Source organism: Zonotrichia albicollis, chromosome 13, assembly GCF_047830755.1.
Source record: "Zonotrichia albicollis isolate bZonAlb1 chromosome 13, bZonAlb1.hap1, whole genome shotgun sequence".
NCBI classification, from domain to species: Eukaryota; Metazoa; Chordata; class Aves; order Passeriformes; family Passerellidae; genus Zonotrichia; species Zonotrichia albicollis.
This window is the reverse complement of record NC_133831.1, coordinates 21,007,149-21,024,820: the sequence shown is the minus strand read 5'-3', so window position 1 is coordinate 21,024,820 and position 17,672 is coordinate 21,007,149. Positions and strand designations below refer to the sequence as shown.

The window sequence follows — 17,672 nt, the reverse complement described above, 5'->3', positions numbered from 1 at the left end:
TTTTGTTTCAAACAGGAAGTTGAAAGATCTGGATTAAAATTACATCACTTGGTTTTACAAAGTCATGGATTACATCAGATGAAAGAATACAGCAGCTGAGTGTAGAATGCAGGTGAAGCAATTTCCCTGCAGGGGACAATCCACTGTCACTTCCAAAGCCAGCAGGTGCTCAGAGGAGTGACTGTACCCATAGAGCTGGTGAGTGGGACCTATCCCTGAGCAGGTGTGTTCCTTCCCTAAAATTGTCTTATGAAAATGCCTGCAAGAAAGCCTATTTCCTATACGTTATATTTACATTTATCTCTGTACTGTTGTATTTGTCATTCTCCCAGCTCTTTGGGGAAATAGTACTGCTGGTTTTTAAGAACTGAGAGCAGGATGCAATTATTAAGTATAAACTAAAATACAAAAGTAGGCTTGTGTAAGAAATTGAAACTGCAATATATTTAAATTTGCTGGTAGCACATACATGTTAAAATTAGACTTTACACAACTATTTTTTTTTAAAGAGCACGACAAACTAATTTTTCTATTGATACATGATACAGAGGAAAAGGAAAAATTCTGCCCAACCATGTACAATTGAAATACATTTAGAGAAAATATGTCATGGACTTGATTATCACTTGTGAATACTCAGTGTATCTTTAATTAGAATTTTTTAATGGGAAATTACAGTATTTAATACTAATAAATTGCTATTTACATAGAATACTGAATCCTGCATGTTGCATATGCTAGACTCTAATAAATGAACATCTGAAAGCATTCAGTCTCAATCCACCATTGTGATTCCAAGGCCATGAATCTTTGAGGGCCTCGAGAAAGAAAAAGAAGCCCACCAAGAAAACAGTAGTTCTGTGAAGTCCTGAATTCACTGAGGCTTCCTTCTCTTCAGACAAATGGGATTTCTGGCATCATGTGCTAAACAAGACACTGCATAAGGGAGAGCTCTTTATGAGCTGGAGAAGTTCATCTTGTTAGCTGCTGCAGGCACTTCTCCAGATGTTCTAGTTAGGCTGACATAAATTGAATATCTTTTTCAAAACCTATTGAAATAATACCATAAGCCAATGAAAGCTTCTTAAGGTTTTTAATTTCTCTTGCTTTTTGAATCTCATTGCTTTGAATATAAAAAACATTCACAAGATACAAAAGTCTTACACAATTCTGATTCCTGGGTATACTAGTTATAGTCTAAGCATAGTTGTATTTTGGGTATTTACTCTGCAAAGTTTAACTAAAAATGCAGGAAAGATACGTTGAATACAAAATAAAATTTCAGAGTTTTAAGGTGATTGTGAAATTCAATACATTTCAAGCTGTGATATTTGAAAATAGCATCATGCTTTGGAGAGACTGTAGTTCATAAGGGTTTCCAATGTGGTAGTGCTGTATTTTATATTTCTGTTATGCTTTTTCTATTTACTGCTTGGGTATGGATTATAAAACTGTTTGAACTTCAAAATATCCCAACAAATCAACATTAAAAGGTGGGGCTTGGCCTTAATTGCTTCAGGACTGTATTCTGCAGCATTATACTAATGTGGTTGTTATTTGTAGAGGTTTGCTTAGATAATTGGGTGTCTAATTTCGACTCAAGATTAGCTTTGTGCATAGGGGGAAAAACCTAATGAGTCTGCTTTTTGATAATACCAGTTGAGAAGCCAGTAAGATAATAGTAATGAAATCTGCATGTGTGTTTACTATAGCTTTGCTGCATCCCTTATTCATGTCTAATTAGATTTGAGTATGCTGAATATTTGAGGTTAATTGAATATTTTCTTTAATAAAAACGAGATTTGCATGGGTAGAACAAAATTTACTTTGAGCTTAGAAGGAAACTAATAGTCTTTTAGACTTTTGCATGGAGAAAATTGGAGTAAGTCCATAAGTAATCTAAAAAAATCACTAATTCTTATAATAAATAAAGCATTTTATATTATCTATAACTGGAACAGATTGACTGTTTTAAAAACATCTTAACTGTTACAGAAGGCTTCATGAGATTCATTGCTTTAAAAACATTTGAAGTTTTTCCCATACTATTTGCACATATTCACTATCATTGTTTGGCATGTGAGATAGAGAAAATTAACAAAACCGTGTTGAAAAACAAGATAGAGAGTTCAGTAATCTGGACATACAAGATCCCATGAATTTCCATTTTCACAGGTGGTTCAAGCATGTAACTTAGCATTAATTGGGTTTTTTCAACTATGACTCTTTCACTGAGAATGGTTAGAAGATCATTTTCTTTCTTCCAGAGTCTTGGAATAGAAACTTGGATGGGGGAGTTTAGACAGTTTAGGATCACGGTGCAAACATCTTGATTGCCCTTGGCATTGGGGGGCACCTCCTGATGACCAGAGGGACTGAGAGGACCTATTGTGTTTGGTACCACTGAAAAGACATATTAGAATATCCGAGAATGCCTCCAAACACGTCAGGCCCATACATTCAAAGAGCAGTGAAAATTGCCAAATTATACTGTGGTACCAGAGAACAGAGAGCAGAAATTGAAGGAGGACTTATGAAACCTGGCAAAGGTTTTATATCAAATCTAATTGGGAAGCAAAAACTTTTCTCTCTTAGAAATGTGACTATTTGAACAACTTGAAGTACAAATGAAAGTAGAGAGGAGAGGTTTGGGAAAGATGGGATGTACTTTTTATTAAAAATAAATTTCTAAAGATCCTTATTCTGAAAGTGGATACTTCAAATGTTAAGGCTTTGCATCAGGAAACATTACTATAATTCTGTGTGTTTATTCCTTTTCTACAATAATTTCAAGATTGTGGAGCATTTTTTTTCTTCATTTGATGAAAATCAGCTTCATCATGTAGTTGTTCAGTTGTGTTAGAATGCGAACTATGAAAAAATTGAACTATAGCAGAACAGCAATATTTTGAATTTCAGAGATTTCTAATAAGGCTCCATGGTGATTGTAGTCTTCAGCTTTTATTACTTCTTTAGGACTAACTTTACAATTTTAATTTTAGAGGCAAACTGTCACGAGTTAATTTTGAATTATTTTTGCAATTAATTGGATAGAAATATGAGATGTTCCATGCCTTGCAGCAATGTTAATGCTTCTAAGTTCAGGCAGTACTAAGGGGTGCTATGAAAACATGTTATTCATCAGGATCTAAAAATATATTTTCACTCTGGTTAATCATTTTTCCCAGACTTGAATGAAGTTCTTGTGCTGAATGTATTACTTACTAGTCTGAATTTTTCCATTGAGTGAAATGAGTTTGAACTCTTTAGGTTTGTTAATAATTTGCATTTAAAATTGTTTTAGATACAGTATTAGTAAACTTAGGAAATTCCATTTGGGATGCTTATGGGAAAGGGAAGGATCTGTTGATGTGGCATTTCCTTTGAAGTTCTCTGGCTGTCCATCTGTCTCCCTGCTGCCTCCCCATCACTTCCTGTGGTGGCCTTAGGAGCACTTGGCCATGAGAGCAGCACATGTGGAAAGTCATCCACATGTCCAAAAGAGCAGCAGATGACAATAACAGCTTCTTATAACCTAAGAAAGTAAGAAAATGTGAGTGGAAACTAAGGATTCAAAGGCAGAATGCCAGTTCTTTGCTTTCTGTTAGTAGAGGAAAAGGTGGGAAATTGCAGATTCCTTTGGTTGAATGACTTAGCCACTCAGGGACTGGCCTGGCTGTTTGTGCTAGGAACCCATTCCCAACCCATTCTAACCCATTCCTAACCCACTCCTAACCCATTCCTAACCCACTCCTAACCCACTCCTAACCCACTCCTAACCCATTCCTAACCCATTCCTAACCCATTCCCAACCCATTCCTAACCCACTCCTAACCCATTCCTAACCCACTCCTAACCCACTCCTAACCCATTCCCAACCCATTCCCAACTGCACTTCTGCTGGCATGAATGACCTGGCCAACAGCTTTAGGGAAAACTGAAAAATGAACAGCTCTGGGAAAGGGGCTCCCTAGGACTCATAGAGATGTGTCCTTCAATAAATCCCTCTACAGGAATTGAGACCGTCTTATGTCCTCATATTGCTGTATTCCAATATCTCCTTCCATAGCAGAGTTGATAGTTTCTGTTCATACAAATAAGTTTATTTTTTGTAGCAAAAGACAGTATGAGATATGTTAAAGATTTCTGTCTGCACAGGGGAAGAGGAAATCTTACTGTGAGGTGGAGAGTCAAAAAGAATTGTTGTGAGTACAGTGGCAGAGTAACTAGAAAAAAGTGAATATTAAAAATGTTGGAGTTTAATGACAGACTAATTTCTAGCTCCACCTTCTCCCCTCAAAAACAAATGAAAACTATTCTGAAGAGCTATGTTTGATTCTTAGGGGGCTACATTCATTCTAGTTCTGTCCTAGCAAAACCCTTTCAGTTTCACTTATTTTTTTATTTATTAAAAAAATCCTGTAAAACCTTTTTTGTCTTTATAATTTTTCACAGTATTTTGCTGATATTTGCAGACTGATAACATTTGCAGGCAAGCAGCTACTCTCTCTAATATAAGATGCCCAAAAACTTCTTAAAGAATTTCTTAAAACCCTGCTTCTCATTCTTCTAGTGTGTTTTCCAAACCAAGGCTAACTTTCACTCTAGGTCATATTAATAGTACAAAAATTAAAAGCTGATCCCTGTGTTTGTATTTTAAATTAAAACAATGAAAAGCTTTCAGAGCACTCACTCACACTCCCCAGGCTGTGGATTTTCTCCAGTCCATTGGTCTAGAGGTTTCTCTTATTGAAATATTGTGGCAGGAAAGGAGGATTAAATTACTGAGGCTGTCAAAAAGGACAAGCACTCTGCCATACATTATCATTATCACTGGCTTCCTCAGTGGGAGAAAATGCAGTAAATCACTTCAAATACAAAGCAATAAAGACCACTGGCTTTTAAAATCATGAGTGCTATTGCCATTAACAGAAAGTGACAGCTGTGTGGCATGCTTAGATGCTGCCTGTATCTTTTTTGACAGTGTGCACATAAACCTGCCAGTGACACACCATTAGATCACATGACCTTTCAAATTTGATTCTAGCATTGTTGCTTTTCCTTATGGAAAAAGGAAGGAATGTTTGTTTTTCTTTGTTCTTTTTCTCATGCTCTTCTAAAAGGTGAAAAACATTTGATACTAATAGTAATTCTGATTTGCTTTGCATGATAATTCTGCAGACAGAGGTCTCACGTCTGTTCTAAAGCCAGATCTGCACATTGGCAGGTTCATGTTAGGGATGGAAACCTCTGGTATAGATCTCAGTAAATAATGCTTGTGTTTCACCTTGTGGTTGGTCCCTTTTGAGGAGGTTGGACTGAGGAGTTAACACCTAACTAACTAACTAGAAAAAAAATTGTTTCCGCTAGAAATGATAGCTGCATTCTGATGGGACAATTGCTTTTATTTCTTTCTAGTGTAGGTTCATGTGGCATGGAATTCTGCAACCTCACCTAATGCTGGTTTAGTGCTGTGGTTTGGGGTTAGGTTTGGGAGTTTGGTTGGTTGTTTGGTTTGTTTTTAAAAAATCTGTTCCACAGAAGAGAGAACCTATCACCAGTATTCCATCACTAATGAATCTGAAAAGCACATATCTGCCCACTTTAGTGCAGGACATCTGTTGCTTTCTGAATTCAGGACACTGCTAAGAGTCTAAGAGGTGTACAAAGTGTTCCTTGGTCCTAGAATTTACAGAAATAAATAAATAGATAAATCAATCAGTAGGCAGGTATTATGTGAATACATATGAGAAAGAATATAAATTATTCTTGTCCAATTTCATAATAATAATAAATTTGTTCATATTCCATTTTTTTTGATTGTGATAGTATGTACATTACTTATACAGTAATGTATATCCTTTGATTACATTTTCTCTTGAAGGTCAATCATAAAACTGGAATAATCACTAATTTAAAGATTCATTTGATTTGAGAAAGAATAGGATACATGCTGATCGTATTTGACATGTTGGAGTTACTTGTAAATCTTTTAAATATGTATTTATTCACAAATCACTGATTCACTCCACAGTGAGGAGGAGTGATCTCTCTTCATTTCATTTCTAGATCTGAGTTTCATGTCTTGGCCAGAAAACAGGTTTTACTGGAATGGAGCAGGGAACACCATGAAATGATTACTTGTTGGGATGGAAATATCATACCAAAACCATTCTTAGGTTTGGAGTTAAAAAAAAAAATCTGAAAAATGCTTAATAAGCAAGCAGATGACTAATTCTGCCATACAGAATAGAAAAGTGGATAATGTTCTACTAAAATTTGACAATACTGAGGATAAAATACTCCTCTTTTTTTCTTTTTTTTTTTTTTTTTTTTTTGCTGAGGGATAAATTAAGCAAAGGGAAATAGCTAGTCAGTGTGCTGTGATTTCTCCTCTAAACCCTTGGATATTTTTAATAATTATTTTACAAGCTTAAGGTGAAAGGCAGGTAAGATTACAGCAGTGAGCTTTTTCTCTGGACAGGAGGGTTCATCTTTCTGCCGTGGTGCTGTCCCTGTGTTTGTGGGTTGTTCTCTGCAGTCATTGCTGTCTTTGCCTTGGTTCGTGCTGAAATTTCAGTTCTGCACTGACTAAATGGGAAGACAGGAAGTTCATCAGTAGTCCAGCTCCCCACTTGATCCTAGCAAGAGGACCACCAAGAAAGAAAATTTATGGAAAGATTGTGCCCATACAGCGAAAGTTTCCAACTCTGTGCATTTTAAACCTGGCCCAGTTCTATCTCCAACACGTGTTTTCTATCACAGGCCTTACAAACTGGTATCAGAGCTTTTTCAGCTGAAACAGGAACTGAACTAAACTAATGCTTTAAAGCTCAGGAAACCAAATTATCAAGGATATAAATATCATTGAAAATTGCCTGCAGATGGTTTAGCCTGACACTTTATTGGTGTTTGTGCTAGGCCAAATTATAGCAACATAGGCAGTGTATTATGTCTATTAAGTAGTGTATTAATTTTTTTTTCCTGTCACAATGAATGTTGCTGGAAATGATACTCATAATGATTGGATCCATATTAGAACATAAATAAATGGATAAATCACATGCTATTTTTGTCTTCTAAAAGAATAAACACTTTTATGAATAGCTCTTTAAAAAGATATACTATTATAATAGATAAAATTATTGCTAAGCCAAAGTTGCAACTATAGGCTAATTCTATAGTTGAAACTGAACCAATTTGACCTTGAAAATAATGCATTTTGCAGCTTTATACCCTTTTAGTTTATACTTACAAATAGATAAATGCTAGTTGGAATTCCTATGGAAAATACATATTTTTAGGGTCCTATTTAGGTTGGAGGACTTTCAGGTCATCGAGTTCAACTGTTAACCCAGCAATGCACTTTTAAATATCTCCAGGGATAGTGACTCCACCAGTTCCCTGAGCAGCCTGTTCCAGGGCTTGACAACTCTTTCAGTGAATGATTTTTTCTTGATATCCAGTCTAAAATTTGTTTGGAGTGGAATTCGCTCTTCATTAATAAAATATTTCAAAATAAAGTTGATTTTTTTCTGCTTTCAATTTCATTTCTTGGTATGGAATAATTTTAGAAGTTTGTTAGAAATGTTAATTTTAGCTCCACATTTGAATTAATGGATTTAGTTGCAGAAAATGCAAAAATAATCAGTATCAAAAAAATAAAGAAAAATATGCTGTTAAATAGACTTATACAAAATGTAAAATGCATAAGCATGAGGTAGTAGGAAGCTAGGAAGACTGTTTGAAATCCTTTTTAGGTTACTAATTGTTGAAAACCATAAAGATGGCTCTCCTCTTTTAACAAGCATATTTTCTTTATGTTTTCAGGCAGTCATTATCTCTGTCATAAATATGGAGATTTTGTCAGAATATTTGCTTTTCTTATGCCTGTATTGTGTGACATGGGTAGCCTTTTTGTTTTGTTCTTTTTCTGTATAATGGGGATTAAAATTCCTTATTAATTTTAGGAAGACATACTTGCTAATATTTGTAAAACTTTGGAATAAAAACAGGATGCAGAATTATTATTTCAGCATCAAATAATTATCTACTTTCCCCATCATTATCTACTTTCATGTTGAAGTCTCTTATTCATTTAACAAGACCCAATTTCTGGCCATCCATGTAACTTTTTGTAAATGTGTCCTAGTTAATTTTTTTCTTCCAGTGCTGCCTTTCAGCATTTTAAGAGTGTGGAAATTTCAGCTGTGTAGTGAGCCTTGCCTGATTCCCCATGCCAGGCTGCAGCTGAAGGGCTGAGAGCTGGAGGCAGAGTCTGTGCTCCTCTGACACGTGTCAGCAGAGACACGTGGAGAAAGGAGGAATCCAATCTTCCAACAGTCACCCTGCTGTGATAACAAGGGTGAACAGCTTTATGCAAGAGGTTTCCAGGCTGATCCTGACAGGTGCATCATTTCTTGGTGGGAAATGATTGTTATTCCGAGGAACAGGCTATATGAAGTCATTGTTCCCCAAAGTAACAAAATCTGTGCCTCCATGTTATAGAATAACATGGTAGGGTGTAAGCTTCACATTAATATACTGAATTCATGAACAAAGTTTTATACTTGCTGCTTAAAAACTCTGGCCTTTGGAATAAAAAAATTAAAAATTGGATCATATTTGCATATATAAGAGCTTCTGTCCCGTTACTCTAAATTACCTGCTGTGATAATGCCTTTAAGTGTTGTTCTAAAAAGAGAAATAAATAATCATTCAGGTTTTCACAGTAAAACATGCTTTAAACTCAAAGCACTTACTGTTTTTTCACTTTTCTTTTGAAAAACAAGTTTCATTTAGTTCTCTGGTTTTTTTCTTGCACTGCCTAGAAATTATCTTCTCACATGGCTTTTCAACAAGGTGTTAAAATTTCTTCCTCTTCAGTAGGTTTGGAATTCCTACAAGGAAATGTGTACTTATACCTGGGTATTGCAGAAAAGAAATGTGGAAATCAGCTAGAGAGAAAGCCTGGGATCCCAAAGAGAAATATAGCAGAGTAACACTATCCATAGCTTTCCTCATATTTTGTGTAAAATATCCTTTCCTGTAGCCTTGGATGTAATGTAACTTGATGCCAACCCATTTGAAATTATGCCTATTGTAACATTTTTAGGTTGTAAAGCTCACAAACATTCACAGCTTGACCAATGTTGCCAAGACATACCAAATGCTAGCTCTAAATTCCTGTCATTTTGTCAGTCTCGGTGTTTTTGGCCCCAGCACAAGCCACTAACTCAAGCCAGCTCCAACACAATACTGGAATTGTGTGTTTGAAAGGAAAGCCATACTTGGAGGCAATGGGTGTAATTTAAGTTCACAGAAGAAAAGCATATATTTTGTGTAGTTGTTTGTATAGCCAAATAAACAAGAATTGTACCATGGGGGTGTGGGAGGGGGAACAAAAATGAAACATTTCTCTAAGTCTGTGGATCTATGGATCTATGGCTGCAACTTCTCTGTCCTTCTAGTACTGCTAAATAATACTGAAGAAGAAGGCAAGATTTAAAAGAGAGGATCTTGGACTATTCTTGTCATGGAAAATGTTGAAATTAATTGATAAAGAGTTCTTGCTTATGTAATGGAAGAATAAAAAACATAATGCAGTTTTGCCTTTTTTCCTGGTTTTTAGAGTTGATTTTTAATCCTTTTCGAAGGCTTTTTTTTTTGTTTACCCTAAAATTTACAGTGCTCAGTGATACCCCAGAAGATGAGCAGAACTTGAACGTGAAGATACTGATTATGCTGAATCTGTTTGAAAAATATATTCCTGAAGCAAAGAAATACCATTGAACAAGCCATTGGTGGTGAGTTTTAGAGACCAATTTCCTGTAAACTTTTGTAGCTTAAAAATGATTTGTTGAATTTCTACTTTTCTCTTCAAGATTTACTGTGACAGTAATTGTTTGACATGGTGTCAAGACGAAATTCTTTTCTGTTAACTGAAGTTTTCCACATTTATTTGCAAAAGTCTGCAGAAGCTATTACTGTCATTCCTTAAAATATGTTTAAAAAAACCAATACCAAACAGCATCCCCAGTTCATAATTAGTTTATAAAACCTAAGAACTTTAAGGACATGTCTGCTTCCTGTAATTCTCTATTTTGTACAATATACTTCATTGTAATAGGACTATAAATATATATCTATATATATGTATTAAAATGTCAGTAATTCTGTATTGCTGATGTCTGTATCTTATTTAAGGTTCCAGTATAAACCCAGGGTAGTTCAGGATTTTGTGTCCTCCATACCAAACTGTATTGAGACAATGTGGGTGTAATATTGGGGGGTTGCTTAGGGGTCACTTTATCCTGAGCACTCTTCTGGAAAATCCTGTGACCAGTCCTTCACTGGGAATTCCCAATGAGTAGGAGCTGTGGAATATTCCCTTGTGTGTTTTTGTAGTGTTGAGTGGTTTTTTAGTGCTCATAGGAAGGCTGGCGAAGGTTACTCAGTCCTCTCACAGACAGGGAAGGAAAATATTCTCCTTGCTTAGGGTTTCCTGTTGCCTGTGGTAGCAAATGCATCATTACTAATGGTGCATTTTCTCCCTCTTCATTTCAATCCTCTTTCCTGTTGTGGTGAAGCTCAGGGAAGGAGCTGAGAGTATCTTTGTGATAAAGCAATCCCTCAGTGGGTGCATGAAGCAGCTCCAAGCCTGGACAAAGGTGCCCTTTGCAGAGCAGGAATTCGAGTCTGCCCTACTGGAATGCCAGGCCAGGGTGACTTTGCCGCTTCTGTTCTTGGGGGAAATTACTCAGCTATGTATTGAGCTGAGTATTAAGAGAAAGAAATAGACTTTTTACCATTTCCATTATCATACATGATTTGCATCCATGCAGTAGCTAAAATACTCAGAGAAGAGTATAAATACTCAAAGTTCCAGGAAAATGATAAGGAAAATGCAAAGAATCAAATCTCCACACCCTGGAACAATAACACATGGATTTGATGCACTTTTTAATGTGGCTGAACACTTCAGTTTTTCTGCACTGATAATTTTTTCTCCAAGTAGTTGTACAAAAGCACATCTCCTCCAAAAAGGTATTTTTAGTGTCTCACTGGAAGATTCTTTTTGTTCTGTATTTTAAGGCCGTAATTCCCATTGTCATATTTACTATTTGATAAGATTTATTATTGATATACATATAATCTTTTACCTTCTCTCAAAACTCTTAAAAATCATAATCATCCGAGAGGATTATTATGACAGGAAGGGACTGTTTTTTGTTACTAGTTATTGTTCTGTCAGAACTTAATCATTATTATGTAATGACAGCTATTTCAATATTGAGGAGCATTTCTTCCCTAATCATAAGACATTTGAACTAATATTTACTGTATATGCATTATATCTATTAAAGTGATAGTAAAAGCTAAAAATACTTTTATTCTTTTTCTTATCCACACTTCTGCCCTTCCCTGCAGATGCTGTGCAGTTATGTGCTTCTGTTGAATCCATAACGTTATTTTCTGAAAATTTAGAAACTTCAGAGAATCGAAATGAACTTTGCATTAATATATGTCAGATCATGGCAGAAGAGCATGTTACTGTATTTTCTTAGACAGATTTCTTTAAAAAGGATCTGTTGTCAAGATCTGGACATCAACTTCAATTAAATGTTAAATAGATAAATAGAATTCCTGAGTAATATGTGCATTTTCTTCTTCATTCACTCTATTTGAGGACTGCAAGGATGGATCCTTTTCATATCTTGTTCCTTTCGTTGCTGGTTGTGTGGAAGTGGCCTCCATGAAATTTGAAGCAACTAAGTGCATGGCTAAGCAAGAGGATGGATAAAAAAGAGACTTTATAGTCAAGACATTTAACAATAAGTCTCAGAGATAATATGACGATATGAAAAGTGATAAAATAATGTTCTGATATCATTAATTACAGTTATCCTGTTCTTACAGTAAAAACGGTACTGTGCTCTGAAGTCTGCTCTGAAGTTGACAGTTCACTGAGTGATTTGTTCAAGAATATACAAAATGCTTTGGATCTCTAAGAGTAGCATCCAATCTGTCCTACAATAGGTCTTTCAGCAGGGTAAGTGATGGAAGGTTTATTCTGTGTTCTCCCTTCTCTAAACCTCTTCTGAGCTATCCCAGCAGCCTAGAAGTTGCAACGTGAAGGATCATTGCATATCCTAGAGTACTTATCCTAATTATTAAATACATAACGTTGCTATTTTTCAGCTGTGTAATTTGCTTTGAAAAGATATGCTGTCAAGATTATTTGTTTTTATTCAAATTCCTTCTAGAGTCATGTTAGGCAGCCTCAGTGCTTTTTGTGCAGGACTGGGAAAGAGCCTCATTTTTGACTTAGCAGCATGTTTTAATCACAGCAGTAGAGATTCTGGCCCTCTGGGCTTACTTAGATATTGTGAAAGAGTGCAATTTTAAATCATGTCAGCTAGTTTCTGTAACATAGAAATTTTAAATACTGCTTTAAAACCCACATACACAAAGATGAAGGTTAGTTAGTTTAGTCTAGGGGAATTATCATCTTTGCTCATACTTCACTATTTTACAACACACAAAAGCTTGGAATTTAAATAATTTTGCATTGCACAAACTGGAAAGAGAACTTGCTATTTAAATACTAATAATTGTCCAGGCTGACTTGGACCCATCATACACACAGTATAGAAAATGCATTAATTAGTATATTTTTTATTTTAAATTATTTCTGACTGTGCATATATGTTTTCAATAGAGATTGGAACACCTTTATCTACACATTTTTACAAAAATTCTACAAAAATTACTAATTTATGTACACAATTATTATACAAATAGTTTTTTTTCAGAGTTAATTCCAGCCCTGATAGTTTCTTTGATGTACATTCTAGTTCTTAGAGTGCTCAGTTTCCAGTAGGCTGAGTACCTGAAAAGTAAGCTTTATTATTTATTTACCTCTTCCTTTTTTTTTTTTTTAAATATACACTAGGAGCCTTTTAATCTGTCCAAACGCTAAGGAAGATTACCAGAACAAAAGTGAAACCTTAAATGAAACTGCTAATGCTGTTTTGTGTGGGGGCCTGAATATATGTTGTATTGTAAGATCTGTGTGGTTCCAAGTTACTCCAAACGAGCTGCAGCTGCAGGGTCCTTAGTTGGGCAGCAGCTGTAGCTCGTGAAGGTAACTGAGATAAATAGGGGTGGGTCGAGAGCCCAAGAGGAGCCCCTGAGAAGACAGGAAGGACTGTGCTGCAGAGAATGGAGAAGAGCCCCAGCAGAGAGGCAAGAACAACACTGCAGTGAAGATTACAACAACTGGTGCCCCGTGTGAGGAAGAACACTGCAACCAAACATTGAAAGAAGGTATGGAATCCCCCAGACAGCCGAGAGCTGTGGCAGCCTGAGAGCTGGGACTGTATAGGGATATGTATATATTCTATGGTTGTATCTAAGACAGCCGAGAGCTGTGGCAGCCTGAGAGCTGGGCCTGTATGCATATTGTAATTGTATAATTGTTAAAAGAAAAGGGGGGAAAATGTGGGGGCCTGAATATATGTTGTATTGTAAGACCTGTGTGGTTCTGAGTTGCTCCAAACGAGCTGCAGCTGCAGGGTCCTTAGTTGGGCAGCAGCTGTAGCTCGTGAAGGTAACTGAGATAAATAGGGGTGGGTCAAGAGCCCAGGAGGAGCCCCTGAGAAGAGAGAACAACACTGCAGCAAAGATTACAACAGTTTTGTAATGTTTCCTTTCTAGTTTTTGATTCACAAGGTGACAGTGCAGTAATTGGAAAGCTCAAAGGGGCGCTGGAAGCCCTCCATGCCTGCCCTCAGCCGAGAGGGGAATGCAGAGATGACCTCGAGGCGTGAAAGGAAGTTTGCCTACGCAAGAGCCTTCTCCCAGTGTAAATGCATGCTCGATAGTGCATCAAAGATGAGATCTTTGTAATTCCTGCAGTATATTTAATGTATAATTTATATGAAAAGGACGCTTGATTTGTAGTTGTAAAGTTTTGTATACTTTTCAGTCTGTTTGTTTTTATATTTCCCCCCTAAGGCTAGGAATATCTCCACAATGGACAACGCCTTGTAAATAATTAATACCTACATGACTGAACGACGTGCTTTATTTGCATTTTTAAGATTTTTTTTCCTACATAAAACAGTAATAAAAATGCAAGTCAAAATTTTAATTTTTAATAAAAAAACCATAAGCCTTAGAAAACTGATTAAAAATACTTTTATGTTATCCCTAATCACCCCGTTAAATGGAATGCCTGTGATTAGCCTCATTAAGAATTTTATACTGTGAAGATTTTATTAAAAGCAATATATGAAAATTACTTGGATTAATGTGTTAATCTGCCTCTTTAAAATGCTAATATCCATTTTATGCACATTAAATCTCAGTATGTGTTTTCTTTGATGCATGCAGTTCCTATCAATTAAATATAAAAAATTAGGCTAGTTGCAGGACTTATTAAATTACTGCACCCTTTTTTAAAATAACTTTTACCCTTCTACTAACATTATAATCAGCTGTTTATGGTTACCATAATTTGAAGTAGGGGGAGGGCAGGCACAATCATTTTCTGTACAGGAGATGATTTACTTGCAGCCAACATCTGTCACAGCACAAAAAGAAGCCACAGACTATCAGATTTTGCTTCACCTACTTTGGGCTTTCGGGATGGGCAACTGTTTTCATTTGGGTTTTGTCACTTTTAGAACTTACATCAAACATATACAATAAATTGTTGTATCTGAATAACTACTGTCTAGTGTGGAAAGTTAATTTTACAGCTTTTAACCAATCTCAGTGAAGGGTTTAATTGATATTTTTAATGGAGCTGTGAATCAATGCTGCAAAAGGATTGTCTCTTGAGAATGAGGATATAATACATTTCATTTTTTAATTTACTTTTTTATTTGTCATTTTCTTCAAAGGATTTTATAGACTGGATTTCCACTGTTTGCAAACAGGCTATGTTTCTTCATAAGCATATGTAAAGTATTCAGAGAGATAAGTAATTTATTAAAATCTACCTAATTTGCCGTGATATATTAAATCTCTGCTTCAGTGATCACAGACCATTTCATTTAGAGAATTAGGCATTCCCTCTTTGTGTGATTAAAGCTCTGGAAAATGAGTTCTTTGCTCCTATTTGTGAACATTCAAAGCCTGCTAATGGCAAGAAGATGGAATAGATTATGAGACAATTCATTACAGTTCAACAGAAAAAAACCCCTGCTATAATGCAGAAATGCAAGTATGAATATCTGCATATAGTTTGAACCATCTGTGCTCTAATGCCTTCAGTAATGGCTCTTCGTCTTCAGTAGGCTTTGAAATGACATCCATACAATATTAATTTGTTGATGTACATTATGAGGCCAGTGGAATGAATATATTCTGACCACAGAAATCTCTGAATTCCAGCATGGTCTGCTGGTTGACTCCATTTTAGGGTTTACCATCTTCAGTAGGGCTTCTCATCCAGGCTTTGCCAATCCTCGCAGCGTTTCATTCCTCTGGAACTTCAGGAGACCACAGACAGCTGCATTCCTAAACCCCTCCATTCCTCAGCTAATGGCCATATGTTTGTTGTCATTTGGGCTGGCACTTAGTTCATCATTTTGGCCACTCTTTCTAGCTTTTTTTGGCTCTGTGCATCCATATTGTCAATAAGACTGTTATTATACATTACAATAATTCGAAACAGCCAGATTCAACACTGAGATTAACTGAGTGGCTTTTTAGAAATTTAGTTGTGGTATTCTGTCAGGAGGTTCTTATTATTCTTCTAATACTTTGCAAACCAAACTAAATATCCTGCACATAAACAAAGAAGCAAATTGTATTGAGTTTTTGTGTGTGACTGTTTACTGACTTGCAAGAGAACTATGTTAACTGGTGCTTGTTTTCTTCTGAAATAAACCATGTGGTAAAATTAGAAAATCAGTGATGTTCATCTCACTTAAACATTTACAGTAACACCCTTAACACTTAATCTTCGCCATCTGAAGTTGGAAACTTAGAAACCAAGAGTTCATATATTCATTAAACACAGATCTCTTCAGTAAGTTACTGCAAAATATTCCAGTTGACATTTGGTTACATTGTGTTAACTGCTCTCAGTGACTCCAACATTAACATCTATAATTTGCCTCAGGTTCCTAGACATATTTCTTCGTAAGGCTCACTGTTACTCAGTTTCAGATTTTAAGAAAATAATCCTGATTTCTATTCATGTTTATTGCTAAAACAGATATAATATTCAGCAAGGATTTTCCCAGCAGATGGATTGTATTATCTTATGCAACATAAACATATGATCATACCAGAAAGTTTTGTTCTTGCATTAAGTAGTCTGTATTTGCAAAATGCTCTTAAATCTTAATTCTAAATGCTACATTGTGCAGGGAAAGTGGAAGATGTAACCAAGTACTATTTTGTCTAGATTTTAGTAATGATAGCTTGAAGAAAACATGCATCTATGTAATCTCTAGGCTAAGGTACAAAGGAGCCATATTAAAGCTGGGCACTACCATGCTTTAAAATGTTACTCAATAACATTCATTTTTGTGGAATAGATGAATTTTTTGCTATGGTGTAACTTGGTCATCCCAGTGGTTCTGCATAAGATGAAATTGCAGTGTCAAATGATCAGTTTTGTTAGTGTATATTTTCCCATTTATTGTTACAGCTCATAGCTTTATTGTGATAACTTCTGGTGTGTTATGATAACTGCTCTTCTCCAGGTTCCCAGGAATGTTGATCAGGATGGAAATTTTTAGCTGAAATAAACTTTATCTGTTTTAAATGTTGCTTTTAACCTTTTATAACCTTAACCTAGGAACAGAAGTTGTAAGAATAAATACATCATGAACCAGGTAACAGCTCTGTGAAGTCAATCAGTCTTGCTGTGGAGTAAGTCAAAGCTTCTCTCATCATATAAGAGTAGATATAACACAACAAAATTTATTACTTGTTTTTTTTTATATCAATATTAAAGTCAATAGTAACATTGTTTTAAAATGCTTCTTATTATTTCAAGGCATAGTGAGATATTATCATAGTTCAAGAAGTCTCCAAACATATCAAGACTAAATATTAGCTACTAAATTTAATTTTTTTGGTTTGTGTTGGAACTGAGAAATAATTAAAATACAGGTTTAAAAGTGTGCTACAAACCATATTTCAAATTTTATAGCCAGAGAAGTACTACATGTTTTAATTACAGGCACAGTGACTTATCCGTCAGTTTTTTGAGATACTGCAAAAGATGATAAATATTTTGATACTACTTCACCCATGTTACTGTTTATGTCATAGCTTTTAGCAAATAGACTAGATCCTGCAACTGATACTGGAAGAAATTGTATGAAATTGATTGTAGAATAAGAATTCAGCTTAATGCCTTAGCATGCACAGTAAACCCAATGTGTACTGCTTTTTGCTTTTTTTTTTTTTGTATTTGTGACAAATTTTATTTCTTTTTCCATCTTTTGAAATGGGACGAGGCAACTTCTGAGGAGTCGAATCATGCATGTTTGGGTTTTAGAAGCGTTTTAAAAGGGGTTTTTTTTATTTTTAAGGTCCTTGCTGAATCATACTTCAAGCTTTCAGCATCTGGCAGCATCAAAGTCTAACTCCTAGCAAAATTTCATCTCCAACAAGAGCTGCTTGTAAATGATCAGGTACCAGCT

The 17,672-nt window shown here is 35.5% G+C and overlaps 1 protein-coding gene across 15 annotated transcripts in view; it reads left to right on the top strand.

Moving 5' to 3' along the window:
• RPGRIP1L (RPGRIP1 like) overlaps positions 1-17,390 on the top strand; it is a 51,076-nt gene extending 33,686 nt beyond the window's left edge. For 8 of the 15 annotated variants that reach the window (XR_012582527.1, XR_012582528.1, XR_012582526.1 and 5 more), the window contains 3 exons: positions 9,689-9,806; positions 11,920-12,052; positions 12,956-17,390. Coding sequence is in view for 6 of the 15 variants with exons in the window: in XM_074551232.1 (XP_074407333.1) it covers positions 9,689-9,792 (104 nt within the window). In the remaining 9 variants the exon portion in view is untranslated. Of the gene's footprint in view, positions 1-15; positions 713-9,688; positions 9,807-11,919; positions 12,053-12,955 lie in introns of those variants that run through there. The other 7 variants (XR_012582525.1, XR_012582517.1, XR_012582508.1 and 4 more) reach the window with 4 other exon arrangements.
• The last annotated feature ends 282 nt before the right edge of the window (positions 17,391-17,672 follow it).